General features: G+C 29.6%; 2 protein-coding genes and 1 long non-coding RNA gene across 5 annotated transcripts; 1 reads left to right on the plus strand and 2 right to left on the minus strand.

Moving 5' to 3' along the window:
- The first annotated feature begins 222 nt into the window (after window positions 1–222).
- On the plus strand, window positions 223–2,349 carry LOC120154824 (serine/threonine-protein phosphatase PP1-like). Its single transcript, XM_039166468.1, has 4 exons — window positions 223–473; window positions 1,219–1,778; window positions 1,845–2,034; window positions 2,128–2,349. Exons 1-4 carry the CDS (start codon window positions 305–307, stop codon window positions 2,271–2,273), a joined length of 1,065 nt encoding a protein of 354 aa, XP_039022399.1. The 5' UTR covers window positions 223–304; the 3' UTR covers window positions 2,274–2,349.
- LOC120154827 lies at window positions 1,945–19,253 on the minus strand. The gene is made up of 3 exons (XR_005518911.1): window positions 19,243–19,253; window positions 19,002–19,003; window positions 1,945–2,100 (listed from the first exon to the last, which is right to left on the minus strand). It is a non-coding gene; the product is annotated as an uncharacterized LOC120154827 (long non-coding RNA).
- On the minus strand, window positions 5,737–9,609 carry LOC120154825 (dormancy-associated protein homolog 3-like). 3 transcript variants are annotated; one of them, XM_039166470.1, is made up of 3 exons: window positions 9,349–9,609; window positions 8,930–9,088; window positions 5,737–6,093 (listed from the first exon to the last, which is right to left on the minus strand). In XM_039166470.1, the coding sequence occupies exons 1-3, from the start codon at window positions 9,575–9,577 to the stop codon at window positions 5,990–5,992; spliced, it is 492 nt and encodes a 163-aa protein (XP_039022401.1). In that variant the 5' UTR covers window positions 9,578–9,609; the 3' UTR covers window positions 5,737–5,989. The 3 variants fall into 3 exon arrangements, with proteins under 3 accessions (XP_039022401.1, XP_039022400.1, XP_039022402.1); XM_039166469.1 differs by having other exon boundaries at window positions 5,963–6,100; XM_039166471.1 differs by having other exon boundaries at window positions 6,086–6,129.
- Window positions 19,254–20,240: the final 987 nt, after the last annotated feature.

The raw sequence follows: 20,240 nt of genomic DNA on the forward strand, positions 1-20,240 counted from the left end.
GAGGTTTCAAACTAGTGGTCATGTTGATTTTTTTTTTCTTGTCAGTTAGCATAAAAAAGAAGAAGAAGAGAGAGATAAACATTGAAGAAAATGACAGCCAAAACCCAAAGAATTTGATCTAAAAATATCTCTTTTTTTCTGTTAAGTTTGGTTATTCTGAATCCTTTCCCCTTCATAAATCTTGGGGGGGGGGTTTACCTTATTTATTTCCAAAGTTTTAATCTTTATTTTGTGTCGGGTTTCTGCATAGGGTGTTTTGGGGGTATAATTAGAGGAAAATGATCATGATGTCAATGGAGGGACGATGGATAAAGGAGTATTGGATGATATAATAAAAAGGTTATTAGAGGGTAAAGGAAGCAAACAAGTCCAGCTTTCAGAAGGAGAAATTCGTCAGCTCTGTATTAATTCTCGCCAAATCTTCCTCTCTCAGCCTACTCTTCTTCGGATTCATGCTCCAGTTAGAATTTGCGGTCAGCTTTCTTCTTCCCTTTCTCTTATATGTATGTATGTATGTATGTATGTATGTATGATTGTTGATGATTGGTTTTTCTTGGTGGGATTTTGATGGCATCAATTTTTTGAAGCTGGGATTTGTGTTCTTATTAGAATCTTGGAAATTGCATAACAGTTAATATGTGGGGGGAGGGAGAAAATTTCAGATTATCTGAATGCCAGGTTCATTTGGATATTCGGGTTAATCTGTCATTTGGTACCAGAGTTTTGCTTCAATTTTCAATTTGGTAATGTTTTTGTACCAATTGAGTAATTGAGATTAGCTTCAATGTTTTATTTGGAAAATGAGTTTGTCCCAACTAAGTACCTATGAGTTTTTGCTTAGAGCACACATGTCAGAGATATTCATTGGGGCATTAGGTCTAGGTACCAATTCGAACATTGAAGCCAAACTCAGATACCAAATGGTATATTAATCCTTTTCATTTATTTGTTGAAATGATTGTTAAGTTTTTAAGCATGTAGGCTGTTTGAATGGGATGGTTGTATGTTTTGAGCATCCAGAAGTGATTTTCTTACAGCAAAAGCAATGTTAAACAAAGGGTTCTTTGCTTTTCGAAAATACGAAAGTGTTTTCGAAACCGAAACAGACATCTTTTAAAAAGAACATTTCAACCGCACTTTTCGACTCGATAGCAATGCCGAACTAGGCCTTAGTAATGTAGATTTGGGATGAATTCTAATGTTAGAGGTCTTTTGCAGGTGATATACATGGGCAATACCAAGATCTCTTGAGGGTATTTGAATATGGGCAGTACCCTCCAGCTTCAAACTACCTGTTCTTAGGGGATTATGTTGATAGAGGCAAGCACAGCTTGGAGACAATTTGTTTGCTTTTGGCCTACAAGATAAGGTACCCAGACAAGATCTTTCTCTTAAGGGGAAACCATGAAGATGCAAAGATCAATCGAATTTACGGGTTTTACGACGAGTGTAAAAGAAGGTTTAACGTTAGGCTTTGGAGAGTTTTCACGGATTGCTTCAATGCCCTGCCCGTGGCCGCACTCATCGACGAGAAGATACTTTGTATGCACGGAGGGTTGTCCCCGGAGTTGAAAAGTTTGGATCAAATAAACCAAATTCAAAGGCCGACTGAAATTCCAGATAGCGGTCTTCTGTGCGATCTGCTTTGGTCGGATCCCGATCCCAAGCTCAAGGGTTGGGCGGATAGTGATCGAGGAATCTCGTGTACTTTTGGACCCGATGTAGTTACTGAGTTTTTGCAAAAGAATGACATTGATCTCATATGCCGTGGTCATCAAGTAAGCTTATTTTCTTGTTCTCTTTTATTCATGCAATGGAGCTTTTTTCTAACCTTTGAATCGCAGGTTGTGGAGGATGGATACGAATTTTTCGCTAAACGGAGATTTGTGACGATATTTTCAGCTCCAAACTACGGCGGAGTTCAACAATGCGGGTGCTTTTCTAAGCGTCGACGAAGATCTTATCTGCTCGTTCGAGATTTTGAAACCGGTTCAAGCCTCACCGAGCAGTTCAAACAAGTTGCCATTGAAGAAGTATGTTACACCCAAACCAAGCAATAGCATCATATCTTATATTGGTACTTAAATGCAACATTCAATTCTGGTTTTGCATGATTGATCTGAACAGCCACCGAAGCTTGGGAAGATTTGATGTGTCGACGAAGACGGGTTTTTGAGGATGCCAATGCCGAAACAGGGGAATACCACGAGCTCGATCCGAAGAAAATTCCGATCAACTGTAAACAAATGGACTTACAAGGAAATCTTCTTTGAGACTGAATGCTTTGTTTGATACTAATTGCAATGGAATTTATAGGGGAAATCTGTAAATCAAGCACCCATTTTTATCTTGTGTGCAGTAACATAATTGTGTACATTGAACACCATTTGTGTGCATGATTGGGTAAAATTGAGAGAAAATAGAGAATATATGGTGAATGTGAAAGCTCTCAAACCATACAATTATAAATAGGGTAAATTATGCATTCATTACCAAAATTATCAGTTTTGTTTCATTTTAGTACTTAAACTTTTATTTGTTTTAAAATCATACCTGACATTTACTTTTAATTTTATTTTGGTATCTCGCCGTTGAAAATTTAATGGACCTGTTGGACTGTCACCTCTTTTAAGGGTAAATTGTATCATTCATCACTCAACTAGCTTCTCACTCCTATTTTAGTTACTGAAGTTTAATTTTTCTTAATTTAATTACTTAACTTTCAAATTACTCTTAATTTAGTCACTTTAACTTTCAATTTTTTTTATTTTAATTATTAATAATAAAATAATAATAATAATGTCATTTCATAAAAAATTATTAATAAAATAAATCAGAGTGATTAAAAATGAGCAATTTGAAGGTTGTGTAGTTAAATTGAAATTTTTAAAACTTTAGAGACCAAAATAAAAGTGAGAAGATAATTGAGTGATGAATGTAATTTACCCATAAAAATGTTAGTGTCGTTAAAAACTTAACGACGGGTACTAAAATAAAACAAAAGTAAACATTATGTATAATTTTGAAATAAATAAAAGTTTCGATACTGAAACAAAATAAAACCGATAATTTAGAAACTAAACTTGTAGTTTAGGGTTTTATGGTTTGTACATCTTTTGTAATCTTCATGTAACTTTTCTTCGACATGGTTAATTTCTATTCTATTATTATCGTTTTTTTAATGATTTTTCACGTAAATCTTTTTATTTTTATTTTGTGATTTTGTTTGTATGTCATTTGTTGTTAGAGCGTAACACAAGATTTTCGTTGTGATAGATAAAGATGCGAGTGATTCTTGTCGCATAACACTTTGCTAGGAATTGATCAGTTGTTGATGTCTTGGATACTCGAGAAAAAAATGATGTGAGGATCAAAAAGTGTGACACTCTAATTCGATCCTACTCGAACATCGAGGGATCAAGATGTTACATAGAATCATTGAAGCGACTAATATTTTTTTAAAAAGTTATTCCACTCAACATCAAAATCATATTTTAAAATATAAGGGAAATAAGTTTACATAAATAAGGAACTCCCAAAACGACGTCCGAAATCAAAGTAATAATGATATCAAAATAGAGTTACTACTCGAATGTACAAAGGGCCAAAAAACAGTACACATACATCCACTAAAATATCCAAGACATACTCTGCAAACTTGACAAATCTGGAACACAAGTCAAACGATAATCTCCTTGAGCATCCACCTAAAAATTTGTGCACGAAAACACATCTCAAACGTTGAGCTCACAAGCTTATTGCCACATAAAAAAAAAACTCTACTATACTACATGCATTCATCAAATGAATATGTTGGTAGGTATAGTCATGAACACAATGTACATTAACGTAACATATGCATGCATCATGGTGTAGCGCAAGTGTCACATGAAATCTAGGACTCATACCCTTCTAGCATGCTTAAGGTACTCTAGATAAGACCAATGTCACACGGCATCGAAAGCTTCATCTAGTAAGACCCTCATTGCCAAGTACCTAGGGTGCAATATTGTAAGCCTACTTCTAAATAGTATTGGGACCTATCTAGGGTCACATAGCATCAAAGCATATGCTCGACTAGCAATTTAAGTGTTTTAGGCAGTGACTTAAGCATACTCATATATTTTCTAATAACAAGATGATCGACGTACACATACAAATAATTTGGGTGTTCTCATCGTTTCTTGAGAATTACACAAGAACTCAAGTCTTATGAAATCTCACCTTATAATGATATTATGCTTAATTACACAATTTATTAAATGTTTCCACTTGTAAGCATTATTGAGAAGTTTTAACAGTCTTAGACCATTTCCCGAACTCTCAAACTAAAATAAAGCTTTTTGTTCATTTCAATCCAGTGTACTAAATACTAAGTCATTTAGTATTGATACTGACCCTTGAGTATTGATATCTATTCATGGTATCGATACTAATTTTCATTCGATATTTTGAGAAAGTATGTAGTATTGATGCCCCCATACGAAGTTTCGTACTTACCTGTTGAGGTATCGATACTACCATGAGTATCGATACCATATTTGCATTCGATGTTTAAGAAAACTAGATCAATATTAATACCCCTACTTAGAGTATCAATACTTCTTCTTTGTGGTATAGATAATCCCCGAGTACAAATACCAAATTTAACCACTGAAATTTGAAATCTAACGATGATATCAATACCTCACCATTGATATCAATACTCGAAGAACAATATCGATATTTTATGAATAAAGGATCAATACCACCCAGCCAAAAACCTCTTGTTTTGGCTATCTGAAGAACAATATCACTACTATTCATCTATATTGATAGTCAAACTCATAAATACCTTATTTCTAATGAAAAAGTCGACTCAGCTCATCCCCTAAGTCATTCTAAGGTCCTTAAATTTTATTTAAAGCTTACGAGAGTTAAAGGGGTCATGATAAATCATTTCTCATAACCTCAAAATCATCCAAATACATGTCCAACAAAAATGTACTTATATGCACAATGAACTCATACAAGTAACATATGCACCATAGATATCAGGGGTGTGAGCGCTCAATGTCAAAAGCCAGAGAGTTTATCTTTGAATAGATATTGCCTTGTACTTACCCAGATTAATAAAAAATTGTAACATACACGCATATAATGACCTATAAGTGATATAGATAAATTAGAAGTTGATAGGGAAGCGGTGACGGTCTGGCCTCGTGTTATAGGGCCAAGTGGTATAGTAAATTTATCATCCTTAGCTTTAGGGCATGTGGTGCATGTATCAAAAGTATATTTACCTTACTCCTAAGTTGCAAGAAACCACTGCAAGCTCACTCAAAAATAAGCATTTTTTCACTCTTACATTTGAAGCTTTTTCCCGCTTCTTTCACTAATCATGAAATAAGAAATGAATTACTAACTAAAGTAGAAACTGAAAGGGAATTTAATAAGGTTTCTTGAGCTTCAAATCCACCCTAAACGAGTTGATTTAGTGAGGATTTCTAGAACCCTACTAAACCCATAACCATAGCCAAACCATGAAAATGAGAAATTAAAAGAAAGCTCATGGGGGTGAAGGTTATCCCTAGAGATGGGCATGGGACTCTTGCTAAAGTTGCTTAATGAACAATTCAATTTATCTAAAATTCCATTCGATCAATCTGAAACTATTAACCAAGAATTTGATACATTATAAGAAGTTTTATCTTAAATACGTCTACAATTGTTCAATCAAATTCTACACAATGTATTGAAGAGAATCCGGCACCGGCACCGGAGTCTTATTTCGACAAGTTTCGAACAACAACGGTGGGAAACGGTCACAAACTCTATAGGTAGCAAACTTCAATTTTACATGACACCACCATTCAAACCCCTCTATACAAGTTCTACACATCCAAAAGAACTAACCACACATGCAAAAGGTACCCAAACCTAGCCTTGACGTACATTAAAACTCAAGCTGCAAAGGTACTTGATTTTTCGCCAAATACGGGGAGACGGCTCATATCTCAGACGTCATAAGGAGGACGAGGGCTTCTCTGTCCAACTTCGTTAACCTTCTCACAAGCGTCCGATGCCGACCTTCTCCGAAATCGAAACGACTCTCTGCCTCCTAACAACATCCCATCCACATAAGCAACACTATACATCCACAGTTATACCTTTCCATTACAACATATGGAAAAGTAGGGCCGTCTATGCTAACCAATATACCTTCAATCTAAAATATCTATGTCCGTGTAATGCACGAAATTATGACCGCCACATGCATCAAAAACTTCATCAATTATATAAAAATGACATGTAACATCATACAAATGTGGCAAAGTTGAGGCACTCAATAGCTACACAAAATAAAACTTTGCGTCATGACTATGATTTCAACATTAATATATATGATATTTGATGTGACGTTACATTATTGTGCATTATGCCCCACATAGGAAATGAAAGGCCAAAAAAATAGTAATAAATACAATATGAATTCTTGTCCTCGGAAGGTAACCCTAACTACCCTCATACAAAGCACTTAAATGACATAACTACCCTCATAAAGGCCACTTATCAGGGGGAAATAATCAAGTGGGAGTAACAACCCATTAATAGGGGTAGTTCTGCGGTGCGGCGTCTAAAAAACGGCTAATATACGGCGTGACCGGTAAAACAAGTTACCGGTTAAAATTTAGACCGGTTATGTTATATTATTTAACCGAAAATATTATAAAGTACAATAACATACTAGGTAGCGCTTATATAATGTAATAGGTAGGCTTATATTTACCTATTTTATAAGTAAACCGGTATATTTATACTGATAGCATTGCAAATTTACCTATTACATTATAATATGTTGAAAGTGTCCATACTTTTTATAAAAAGGATCGATAATTTTTTTAAAGTTATGTAATTTATGTTTCAATTTTTTTTAATAGTGTTTCATGTTTTTCACCTACAATATTAATTTAATAATTTCATTTGCACAAAAAATTATTTGATTGTTTTGATATTTTATAAAATAATATTTAGAATTTAAATTTAACAATATTAACCAAAGATAATAATAAATATGTAATATATATTTTTATTATTTTTAATTTAATAATAATATATATCCTAACGTAAAAAATAAATCATTAGACGCCTATAATTACTAAATTAATATCTTAAAACTCACTCAAAGATAACCTTAAATTAATGTTTTCCACAATGAAAAAGTATGGACACTTTTATAAAAAGGATAGATACTTTACAACTACCTATTACATTATATAAACGATACATATTACATTATATAAGCGCTACCTATTACATCATATTTTTACCTATTATATTGAAAGTGTCCATACTTTTTATAAAAAGGATCGATACTTTTTTTAAAGTTATGTAATTTATGTTTCAATTTTTTTTAATAGTGTTTCATTTTTTCCACCTACAATATTAATTTAATAATTTCATTTACACAAAAAATTATTTGATTGTTTTGATATTTTATAAAATAATATTTAGAATTTAAATTTAACAATATTAACCAAAGATAATAATAAATATGTAATATATATTTTTATTATTTTTAATTTAATAATAATATATATCGTAATGTAAAAATAAATCATTAGACGCCTATAATTACTAAATTAATATCTTAAAACTCACTCAAAGATAACCTTAAATTAATGTTTTCCACAATGAAAAAGTATGGACACTTTTAAAAAGGATAGATACTTTACAACTACCTATTACATTATATAAACGATACATATTACAATATATAAGCGCTACCTATTACATCATATTTTTACCTATTATATTGAAAGTGTCCATACTTTTTATAAAAAGGATCGATACTTTTTTTAAAGTTATGTAATTTATGTTTCAATTTTTTTAATAGTGTTTCATGTTTTCCACCTACAATATTAATTTAATAATTTCATTTACACAAAAAATTATTTGATTATTTGATATTTTATAAAATATTATTTAGAATTTAAATTTAACAATATTAACCAAAGATAATAATAAATATGTTTTCCACAGTGAAATAAGTATGTACACTTTTATAAAAATGATATATACTTTTTTGAAAGTTATGTAATTTATGTTTCAAATTTTTTAATAGTGTTTCATGTTTTCCACCTACAATATTAATTTAATAATTTCATTTACATAAAAAATTATTTGATTTTTTGATATTTTATAAAATATTATTTAGAATTTAAATTTAACAATATTAACCAAAGATAATAATAAATATGTTTTCCACAGTGAAATAAATATAAACACTTTTATAAAAATGATATATACTTTTTTTAAAGTTATGTAATTTATGTTTCAATTTTTTTTAATAGTGTTTTATGTTTTCCACCTACAATATTAATTTAATAATTTCATTTACACACAAAATTATTTGATTGTTTTGATATTTTATAAAATATTATTTAGAATTTAAATTTAACAATATTAATCAAAGATAATAGTAAATATATTTTCACAGTGAAATAAGTATGGACACTTTTATAAAAAGGATAGATACTTTACAATATAACAAGTAAAAATATGACAAAACCAGATTCATTATGATAAAACCGGTAAAATTTACTTGATATGTTAAAAGTATGGACACTTTTATAAAAAGGATAGATACTTACCGATAACCAAAGTTTACCGGTTACCAAATTTTTTAATAGTTTTTCATATTTTCTACCTAAAACATTATTAGTTGTCAACATAATAGGTACCGCTAAACCGAATTTATTAAATACATTTTAATATATCCGGTACTGCCATATATTAGCCGTGTATTAACCCGCCTTTCCTGAGACAATCCCCATTAATAGCCCACTTATGAAGATGTTTCTAGTCTTACACCTTTCGAGGAGGGCAACTTCGAATTTAAGAAATAGATAAGGGATAAATTCAGGAAGTTTGAAAGAAAAAATATTACCGGAAAAAGGAGACACCGGAGGAGTTGATCCGGCTGGCGAAACCGGCGGCGATCCGGTCTGGTAACCAGGAGGTTTTACGATCATAATACTACGTGTCACTCTCGTCGCTTCCCCCGGCGTTTCATCACCGTACGAGCTCACACTCCCGCCATCAGATTCTGATCAGCAGACCGCACCAAATCAAATAAAACTCAATCAGTAATAATTATGATAAAGGGAGAACGGTAAATTCATCCTCGACAGTCGTTCGATTTGTTTGTGAAATTATATTTCGGCTCACACTTTGAAATTAGAATTACTTTTAGCGGCAATTGATTCCTTTAAGCAAGTAATTATAGTTTCATATATAGTTAAAGTGTGCCTCCGCCGCCGTGGCGTGATACAACACGTGATTGGTGGAGGAGAGGCCTAAGCGTACCCTTGGCGGAGTTAGGCCGGGAAGTGAAAATGGAGTGCTTTCGGAGCTTGCCGAGGCCGTTATCGGGTCGGGGACCCGCAACGGTATCGTCCCACAACTGGTCAAGCAGCCCCATATGATCGGAAAACGAACGGAGATCGGCGTATTTTAGCTGATCCGGCGTAGCCTGAAGATCATCAAAGAACTCGATAGCCAGGATAGAAGTACTTCTGGGTGGAGAGAAGAACATATTTAACGCAAAATGAAGGTTAAATGTCGAACAAGTTGAGACAAATCTGGACCGTGTATTTAGATCTGGAAAAGGAATACTGTCGTGGAAGCTGGATCGCGGAGCACGTAGTTACGGATAAGAACAGGTAGGACCAAAAAACTCGGAGATCTTTGGCGCACGAAGAATGGAAAGTCTAAAATGCCCTCAATTTATCCAGTTGGACTCTGCATAGCATGGTTTTTTCCGGAAATTCCTCCTTGTCTTTGTCCAAATAAAGTCAATTTCTTCCTCCTTTTGATATAATATTGTATTTATCAGAACAATAAATTAATCCTCCTTTTATTTTAATATGTGGATAAACTACGTTTTTAGTACCTAAACTAGTAGTTTTGATTCATTTTAGAACCCGAACTTTCAATTTTTTCAAAACCACGCCTAACATTTAATTTTTATTTCATTTTAGCACTCATCGTTAAAAAAATTAACATGTTTAGTTTAGTACGTAAAATATCAGTTTTGACCCATTTTAGTACCTAAACTTTAATTATTTTTTTTTTCAAATTTAACGTTAAGTTTTTAACGGAGTAGTAAAATGAAACAAAAATTAAATTTTAGGTATGATTTAAAAAAAAAAGTTTAGGTACTAAAAAAGATTAAAATTGATAGTTTAGGTACTGAATACATAGTTTACCTTAATATTTAATATATACACCAATGATTTTGAACAAGAAGTATATATATTGGTAAAATTGAGGACACAAAATTTTGATTGCTTAAAATTTTATAATAATATTTATATATGTTATAACTATAATTCAATAAAATGTAATTTTAAATAAATTATTTATTTATACGATAAATTTATTTATTTAAATTTAATTCAAATTAATTGAATTAAATAAATCATTTGACCAATGGAAACATGAAATGCAATGATTATTTTTTACCGTAATTATTAATATGTTTTACTAATTAATTATAATTATGTGAATATATTAATTAAAATCATATTTTATTACAAAAACATAATTCTAATCGTAATTTTAAGAAAATTTTATTATTACACAATATTCAACTGTTTATTGGACTGTTTAAAAGGATAGCATTGTCTCAATTTTATTGTTTGGGTAAATTATTTGAAGTCATCTAATTATGAGATAGGTTTTAATTTGATCAATAATTTATTTTAAATAACAATAATCAAGTCATTTATTTTAACCGTTGATAAAAATATTAATCTCACAGTCAAATAAATTTATATAATTATATATTTGATCCTCGTTATTTACATATTATATCAATTTGATTTTAATTTTATTAAATTAAATTAATTAATATTAAGACAAAATACTTCTAATATTTAGTTAATTGACATGTCATTATTTTCTTGAATGAACGTAATTTGGACAGAATTAATAAAATGTTAATTATGTTTAAGTAATAAGGATTAAATATATAATTATATAAATTTAGTTAATTGCATTGTTATCGTTTCCTTAATCATTAATGATACGTGACTCGATAGATACATTTGAGTAGATAAGTGATTTGATTTAAAAATATTAATTGATTAGTGGTCAAACTAGAACATATCCCATAGATAAGTGCCTATTCTAGTAGTTTTACCCTTATTATGGAAAGTTATTTAATTAAACTTAGGTTGCAAGTGGACGTCTCTTTGAAATTCTTCATCTTGTCTTTGTCCAAATAGACAATTAAGTCCATTTTCCCCCTAACTATTTAACTTACTCCATTTTTTAAAATTTATCTTTTCCATAAAATAAGTCCCACAAGAAATTTAAATATTAATATTTGAATTTAAATTTTATTATTCTTTTAAGGTTGAATGTATCATTTGTTCTTTAATGTTTTTTTAATTTGTTATCTATTTTTTTCAATAGTACTTTTAACGTTTACAAAAGTTGTTTATTTTATTTGTTTTTCAAATTCAGTACCTAAAGTTTTTTTCCAGATAAGCCCTCTAATGTTTATAAATATTTTTCAAATTAATTCTTTATTGTTAACGAATTTGTCATGTAATAAGATTTTGTTGTAACATCCCAAACTACAGGTTAGTGACTAAATTGTAAAACTTCATAATTTGGTGATTAAAGTAGAATAGCTGACTAGTTCAATGACTATTTGGAGATATTTTATGAAGAATGTTTAGTAATTATTAAATAAAGTGAAGGACGAAACGGTCATTTGACTAAGAAATTAATTAAAAATGGGATATGATAAGTATATAAGGATAAGATTAAGAAGATATCTCTCCAGAAAGCTCTCTCTCCTTCTTCTTCTTCATGCAACCGTGAACCTCTAAGGCAAAGGTGAGTTTATTGTTAGCTAATTATTTGTTAATTTTAAGGTTGGGTTTTGATCATTAGATGATAACTAAGCTTAAGGAAAGCTTAAGTTATCTTAAAATCAAAAGATAAAGGAGTTAGGAAAGATTAAAGATTTGGAGTTCTTGAGTGAAATTTTGAAATAGAGTTTATAATAAGAATTGAAAATTGGATTTGACTTGTCATCAACCTAATTAAGAAGTATTAAGTGTTAGAATTAAATTTAGAATATGTTGAAATTTGAGTATGATTCTTGAATTTCATAAGGAGAAGATGATATGGAGGTTAATGATGGGATAAATGAATATAAATGAGGATAAACATGTGTATGTGAGTTAAAGATATGAAAGGGGTTGAAATATGACACAATTAAGTTAGAATGAGGTAATTTTCGTGCATAAATTGGAATTCTGGGCTAGTGTGCATCGGTACACATTCAACATATACCGATGCATAAAGGGTAAATTTCCAGAAATTATTCAGTGTGTATCGATGCACAGGGAGTGTATCGATGCACCCCTTGAAATGGAAAACATCTAATATAATTTGTGTATCGATGCATAAGTAGTGCATCGATACACACGTTAAGGAATGCACCGATACACTATAGTGTGTACTGATACACTACAAAAGGAAAATGGAAATAGTCTTTCTTTTAGTCTAAGAAATGAAAGATTAGTATGTCATTTGGAATACTAATATGTATAAATGTATGATTATGTAGACATCAAACGTAGGTAAATTTCGAAAAAATCAAAGAATTAGAATCAATTGAAATCAAGTGAGGCTAATGTGAGTGCAATTTAATTTGAACTTATGTTATCGAACAAACATTGGCTTGCGATAAGCCAATGACGGAGTTACTATAGTAAGAAGTGACTCTTAAAATACTATTTGAATTGTGATTAATATGATGTTTATGTGTGCGTGAATACATGAAAATGAGTGTAAGTGTCATATGTTATTATATGTGACCTGATTTACATGATTACATGTATATGTGATATGTGATATTGAACTACATAAATATATAAAAACATGATATAAGTTATTTGGTATTGATATACGAACTATATGGAAGTATGCACATGAATATATGTATAAGTTTATAAGCTATATGATATGATCTATGTGATTACATGTACATGTGATACATGTGGTATGTGACAGAAGAGAAGAAATATGAGATCATAAGAGCAATGAAGAGAAGAAATATGTGATCATATGAAATGTGATAAAGAGCTATGTGAAAGAATGATGTGATATGAATGTGTGAATATGTAAAGTGATATGTATAAAAATAATGCCCATGTTATGTGATATGAGAGCTAGAGGTATAGTTGGCATGCTAAGAGTCGAGGGTTTACCTATGTTCTTATGAACATATGGATTGTTTAACTATGTTCTTCGGGACATATGGACTGTTTACCTATGTTCTTCGGGACATATGGACTGTTTACCTATGTTCTTCGGGACATATGGACTGATTACCTAGATTCTTCGGGATCTATGGACTGGTCCTTCGGGATATTTATACGAGCTGTGGTGACATCATAGTGGTGCACAACCTCAATGTACTCACATACCTTAAGTCCTCAGAAGTGTACATGGGCTTTAAAGAGAATAGATAAATCAAGTGGTATGATACTATGTGTGCTCTGTTGTGAAAAGATATATGTGTTCCATGATGTGTATAGAAATGTCCAGTATGTGCTTAAATGATAAAAGAGATTAGTGCTAATAATATAAATACTGATAAGCATGTTAATGATATATGTGTTATATGATATACAGAAATGATAAGTACAACATCACATGATAAATGGGTTAATGATAATGATGGTATATGTACATGTATGCATTTTTGTTATATGAAATGTTCTATGGTTTCTATTATATGTTTTATATGCCTCAAGTCAATGACTTAGCGTGTGATTGTTTCACACGTAGGTTCCGAGAAGAGGAAGAATGATAAAAGTTAAGCAAGACAAGTCAGTTTCTCCCTTACAAAGATCAGATCAGAAACATAGTGCATAGTATGTATTTTGTAATACTGATTGTAGTTGGCATGTAAATAAAGAATTGAATCTGATATGCTCTGATCGAGTTTTGTAATATTTTAAACGTATTTATGTAAATGGTAATTTTATAGTAATGAAAGTTTAAGTTTTTTAGGAGTTTTATATATGTTTAACCGAAATTGCTATAGCAGGATATCGGTACACTATAGTAGGGTATCAATACCCTTGTAGTATTCGGGAAATTTTTTAGCATCGATACTGTTCATGGTACTATTTGTACAGTATTATTACTATTCATACAGTATAATATTATTCATAAAAACGTTTCTTTCCTTAAATTTGTTATAATGAAACATAATTCAACAATATATTATCGTATTTTCTTAATACAAGTCCAAATGTTTTAATATTTTGTAAGAATATTGTTAAAAAAAGTCAATGTGACATCTCAGACTCGTATCCAGGTCGGGTACGAGTTGGGGTGTTACATCTGTCATTTTATTGAACCCTAAATTATAAATTATAAGTTATAATTTAGGATTTAGGGTTTAAAGGTAATAAAGTTATGGTTTATAGTTTATTGTTTATAATCTAGTGTTTTAAGTTAGCAGTAGGATATAGAATGATGTAATTTAACAACTTTGATAGCTAAATTGATGCGAAAATACGATAGGGCGAAAGTGATAAATTTGGTCTACTACAATGGCAAAAGTTACCCTTTTGCCTATTTTAAATAATTGTTATTTTCTTTAAGTAAAACTGGTTACTTATGTAAATAACTAAATATTATGGGCATCGGTGATTAAAAAACTTTAAGTATTGAAATGAAAAAGAAAACATAGGGGACAAATGGTGCATTAAAACTTTTCTTAAAGGTGATTATGTAATTAAATTAAATTTTAAATTCAAATGATTTTTTTTATTGAGAATAGATTAATGTGACATTCCTAAATTTCAATATTTAAAGGCTTAAGGGTCACATATGGTTCTCTAGTAGATTAAATTTATCAATTTCGCTCCTATCGTATTTTCACATCAATTTTACTATCGAAGTTATTTAATTGCATCAATTTATACCTCTGATCGTTTTGACTAACATAATCGTTAGTTTCTGGTTATGTGAACGTCAACTGTTTCCACATCAACCAAATTACTGACATAATTCAATGATGGTGTGGCATTTATTAAAAAATAATAAACTACTTTTAATATTTCCTAAAATATTTAAAATATCCCATCTTGGTGGCCTCCACTGCAAGCGACGGTAACAAGGGAGCAAGCTACGGTGAAGCAGCATCAGACGGTCGACGGCCAAAAGAACGATGAGAAACTTTGATGCTAAAGGAAACGAAAAGATCAAATAAATGAACAAATTTGCATTAGAAACTCAACTCAAATCCAAATATTTTATACCAAATTAAAAGATCAAGAATGAAATTTTTTTAATACAAAGGATGGAAACAAAACATCACCAGTTGTTTAACACAATAATCATAGCTTGCTAGGGGTGTAAAAAGCTGACCCGATCTGCAAAACTGATTGGAATCGACTCGAGTTAAAACTGTGTTTAACCTGAGCTGTAGCGATCCGAAACCGATTCGAGTCGGAACTGGTGTTTACTTGAATCCAAGTTAGACCTGGAAATTGTGGATTTGAACCCGACATGTATCCGACTGACATGAACCCGAAACCGAGATTGACCTGGTAAATAATTGGTATTACCCGACTTGTTTTCAACCTGACCTGTTTTCAACCTGACATGTTTTTAACATGACATGTTTTTAACATGATCTGATATTTACCTCACTTATATATTACCATGGACGAAATTATAAGATTTTAATAAAATTATGAGTTTTTTAGTTTATGATGTAATTAAAAAATTAATATAATTACTTTTTAAATGTCATAATAAAATATTTATTATGATAATTAAATTAATAAATATACCTATTATATAAAATTATTTAAATGTATAATAGATAAAACAAGATTAATAATGCAAAGGAAAATTAATATAGTTTAATTTATATAAATTATATAGTTTAATTTATATAAAGAAAAAATAATATTAATAATGAAAGTATTTATTATGTAATATATATTAACGTTTTACATTATTAATATAAATAATTTTGGCAATACATTAGTTTACATAGGCCCAATACATAGGCCACTCTTTATTACAATATGTATATGCATTAGTGTTAGTCTATTTACATTAGGGTTTATGGTTTAGTGTTTATGGTTTAAAATTTAGGGTTTAGAGTTTATGATTAGAATTTAGGATTTAGGGTTTTTATAATTTATATATTTTATTACTTTATATAGTTTATGCATGGTATTTCTATAAACTATATAAATAATTTACTTTATATAGTTTATATATATATATGTTATATATATATATAGTTTATATATATTATACATGGTTTATACATACATATTATATAAAATTATTTAAATGTAAATTATATAAAACAAGATTAATTAAGTGTTAAATAATTAGTTTTTTTTATTGATTTTAGGGTTTATGATTTAAACCCAATCCTTTATTACTTTATTACTACAAATGGATTTAAATTTGAGAGTTTGGATTTATTTTTTGATTGGGGTTCCCTCGTGATTCGAATTTGGTTTGGGAAATTTGAAATTTTCGCGTCAAATGAACAAGAATTGGAGCGTTTTGAATGGATAAAGTATGCAAATGGTCACTAAAATATATTGTAATTATGTTTTTAGTCATTAAATTTTTGGAAGTTATGAAATAGTCGTATTTTATAAAATAGTGATAAATTTTCACACACGCACACGCGCACGCACGCACGCACGCACGCACGCACTCACAAAATTATTTAAATGTAAATTATATAAAACATGATTAATTAGGTGTTAAATAATTAGTATGTCGCATTGCATATTATATGGTTCATAAATAGTAGTACATGTCATATTAATTTCATTTGCATAATTAGTATTTTAGTTGCATGTTAGGTTAATTCACATTAATAACCCATTTATTTTGTTGTTATGAATAAATAATAATAAAACCCAAAAATAAGTCCATTTGCATTAGTGTTTGTCCATTTACATTAGTTTACATAGGCCCAATACATAAGCTCACTCTTTTATTACAAATATATATGCATTAGTGCTAGTCCATTTACATTAAGGTTTATGGTTTAAAGTTTAGGGTGTATAGTTTATGTTTTAGGGTTTAGGGTTTCTGTAAACTATATATTTTATTATTTTATATAGTTTATGCATAGTGTTTCTATTAACTATATAAGCAATTTACTTTATATATATATACATGGTCTATACATACATATTATATAAAATTATTTAAAAAATCAATAAAATTATTTAAATGTAAATTATATAAAACATGATTAATTAGGTGTTAAATAATTAATATGTCACATTGCATATTAAATGGTTCATAAATAGTAGTACATGTCATATTAATTTTATTTGCATAATTAGTATTTTAGTTGCATGTTAGGTTAATTCACATTAATAGCCCATTTATTTTGTTGTTATGAATAAGTAATAATAAAACCCAAAAATAAGTCCATTTGCATTAGTGCTTGTCCATTTACATTAGTTTACATATGCCTAATACATAAGCCCACTCTTTTATTACAAACATATATGCATTAGTGCTAGTTCATTTACATTAGAGTTTAATGTGTATGGTTTAAAGTTTAGGATTTAAGGTTTATGATTTAAGGTTTAGGGTTTTTAATAAACTATATACTTTATTACTTTATATAGTTTATACATAGTGTTTCCATAATATATATATATAATCTATAGATTACTTATATTAGTTATACATACATATATATACTATATTGATATAAATTATAATTTATAAACTATATATTTTATATAGTTTATACATGCGTACATATGAACATACATACATACATACATACATACATACATACATACATACATACATACATACATACATACATACATACATACATACATACATACATACATACATACATACATACATACATACATACATACATACATACATACATACATACATACATACATACGTACGTACGTACGTAGAAAATTAAAAGTAATTAGAATGTATACAGGATTAAATTGCATCGAATTGAAAATTCAAGAAGATATTTACAATTAAACCATGACTAAAATAAAAGAAATAAAAAATCAAAAACAAGTGGAAAAATGATTATTGTTGGAGGAGCATGAGCCTAATTAACCAAAAATATCTTGTTGGACGGCTCAAACTTCCCAAAATTTTCTATTCTCTCTAAATTCTCAATTTCTCTATATTGTCAGAATTTCTCAATTTCCCTCTAAATTCTCTAATAAAATCAAATTTTTTTCACACAAAAATATATTTCTTTTAAAAAGTTTTCTCCCACCACTCACTTTGAATAATATATATATATATATATATATATATTAATATAAATTATAGTTTATAAACTATATATTTTTTATAATTTATACATATATAGTTTACATATATAGTTTATATAAATAATTATATATGCTTATAATAATTATATATTTATAATATAATATAGTTTATATATATATATATATAATTTATATATAAACTTATATTATATATATATTATATATTTTTTAATTTTTTAAATAAATGTAATTTACTATATTTTTCATTATTTATTCATATTTTACATTTATTTCAATTTAATCTTTTTTTGTTTTTTTAATTTATTTCAATTTTAAGTCTTTCATTTTTATATATATTCAATTTAGTTCTTAAATTTATATGTGCATCTTCATTTGGCCCATTGTTAGTTGTTATTTATATTTTTGTAACTAGTCCATAACTTTTTAAATGTGTTTAATTTAATCATTTTTATATTAATTTAAACCTCACATTTTAAATTTTTTTTGATTTAGTCCCTTACCTATGTGTGTTGTTTAATTTATATTTTAAAATTTTATTTGTAATTTTACATTTCTTCAATTTTGTCCTTAAATTTATATTTTTTACAAAATTGATCCATGAATATGTATTTTTGTCTTAATTTACTCGCAATCATATACAATTACAACTTGCAATTCAACAATCACGAAAGATGACAAAATAATTAATCCAAAAATAGAAACGACCCGACCTGAACTTAATCCGTATCCGATAAACATCCGACCTGAATTTTATCTGTTAATGTTTTGACCCGATCTGAGCGAGATCCGACTGAAATCCACCTGAACCTGAATTAACCTGGTCTTTATCTGCTTCGGACCTGAACTGTTTTGACCTGAACTGACATCGATCCGAACTGAAAATGACCTGACCTGAACTTGATCTAGATCTGATGTCAAATCAACCTAAGTTGACTTATACCCGATTTTACCCGACCTGTCAAGATCCGACTGAAACCTATCCGATTACCTGCCTTATAGCTTGCTGCTGTAAAACATCATCTGCATGCAAAGCAATGGAACACTCAACAGGGGGAGCTTGGAAAATCACCATATCAGCAACTCTATTACACTCTCTCGGGATATGAAGAAATGAGACACACCAATCACGATGAAGAATGAAACTTTGATTCCAAAGGAAACGAAAAGATTAACATTATTGTAGTAAAAGATAAGAAACTGAAATTGAATCCATTAAAACAACCACAAAAACAAACAAAACCTATAAATTAGATCTCCATAAAAAAAAGGAACAAAATTTCAGTAAAAAATCATAAATATTCAAAAAAAAAAGATAAAGAAAGCTTAGAAGGAACAAACCTTATTGGGATTCAATCAATGAAACGAAATAATCAAGTATAAATGAGATCTAAGTGGCGGCGAACGGAGGTGTTTTATTTCAAAGGAGCTGAGATGTATTTCCAAGATACAAATGACGGTGATTTGGGGAAAACGAACTTCAGATCCATGATCATGTGGTCAAAGAGAGTCAACTGGTGAAGTTTGGTCTTGATCAACCACCAAGGATGGCGGCCGACGCGGTGGTGTCCGGCGATTGAACGGTGAAGTGACCTGATAACCAATGGAGCGACTATGCCTGAGAGAGAAGAGCACGGGTGGAAAGGGAAATAAAGGGAAAATAAATAAAGTGAAAAATATTAAAATGGTGATACAAATTTGCTTCCAAAACTACGTAGTTTTGGGGTGGTAGAAAAAAGAAGGAAAAATCACAACTTCAATCCTCTAGAAAAAGAAAAATCATAACTTCAATCCTCTAACATAGAAACAGTTGGCATTTACGTAAGTAGAAACTAACGGTTATGTTAGTCAAAAACGATTAAAGGTACAAATTGATGTAATTAAACA

The sequence above is a fragment of the Hibiscus syriacus genome, unplaced genomic scaffold (assembly GCF_006381635.1).
Source record: "Hibiscus syriacus cultivar Baekdansim isolate YM2019G1 unplaced genomic scaffold, ASM638163v2 tig00111151_pilon, whole genome shotgun sequence".
Taxonomy (NCBI): domain Eukaryota; kingdom Viridiplantae; phylum Streptophyta; class Magnoliopsida; order Malvales; family Malvaceae; genus Hibiscus; species Hibiscus syriacus.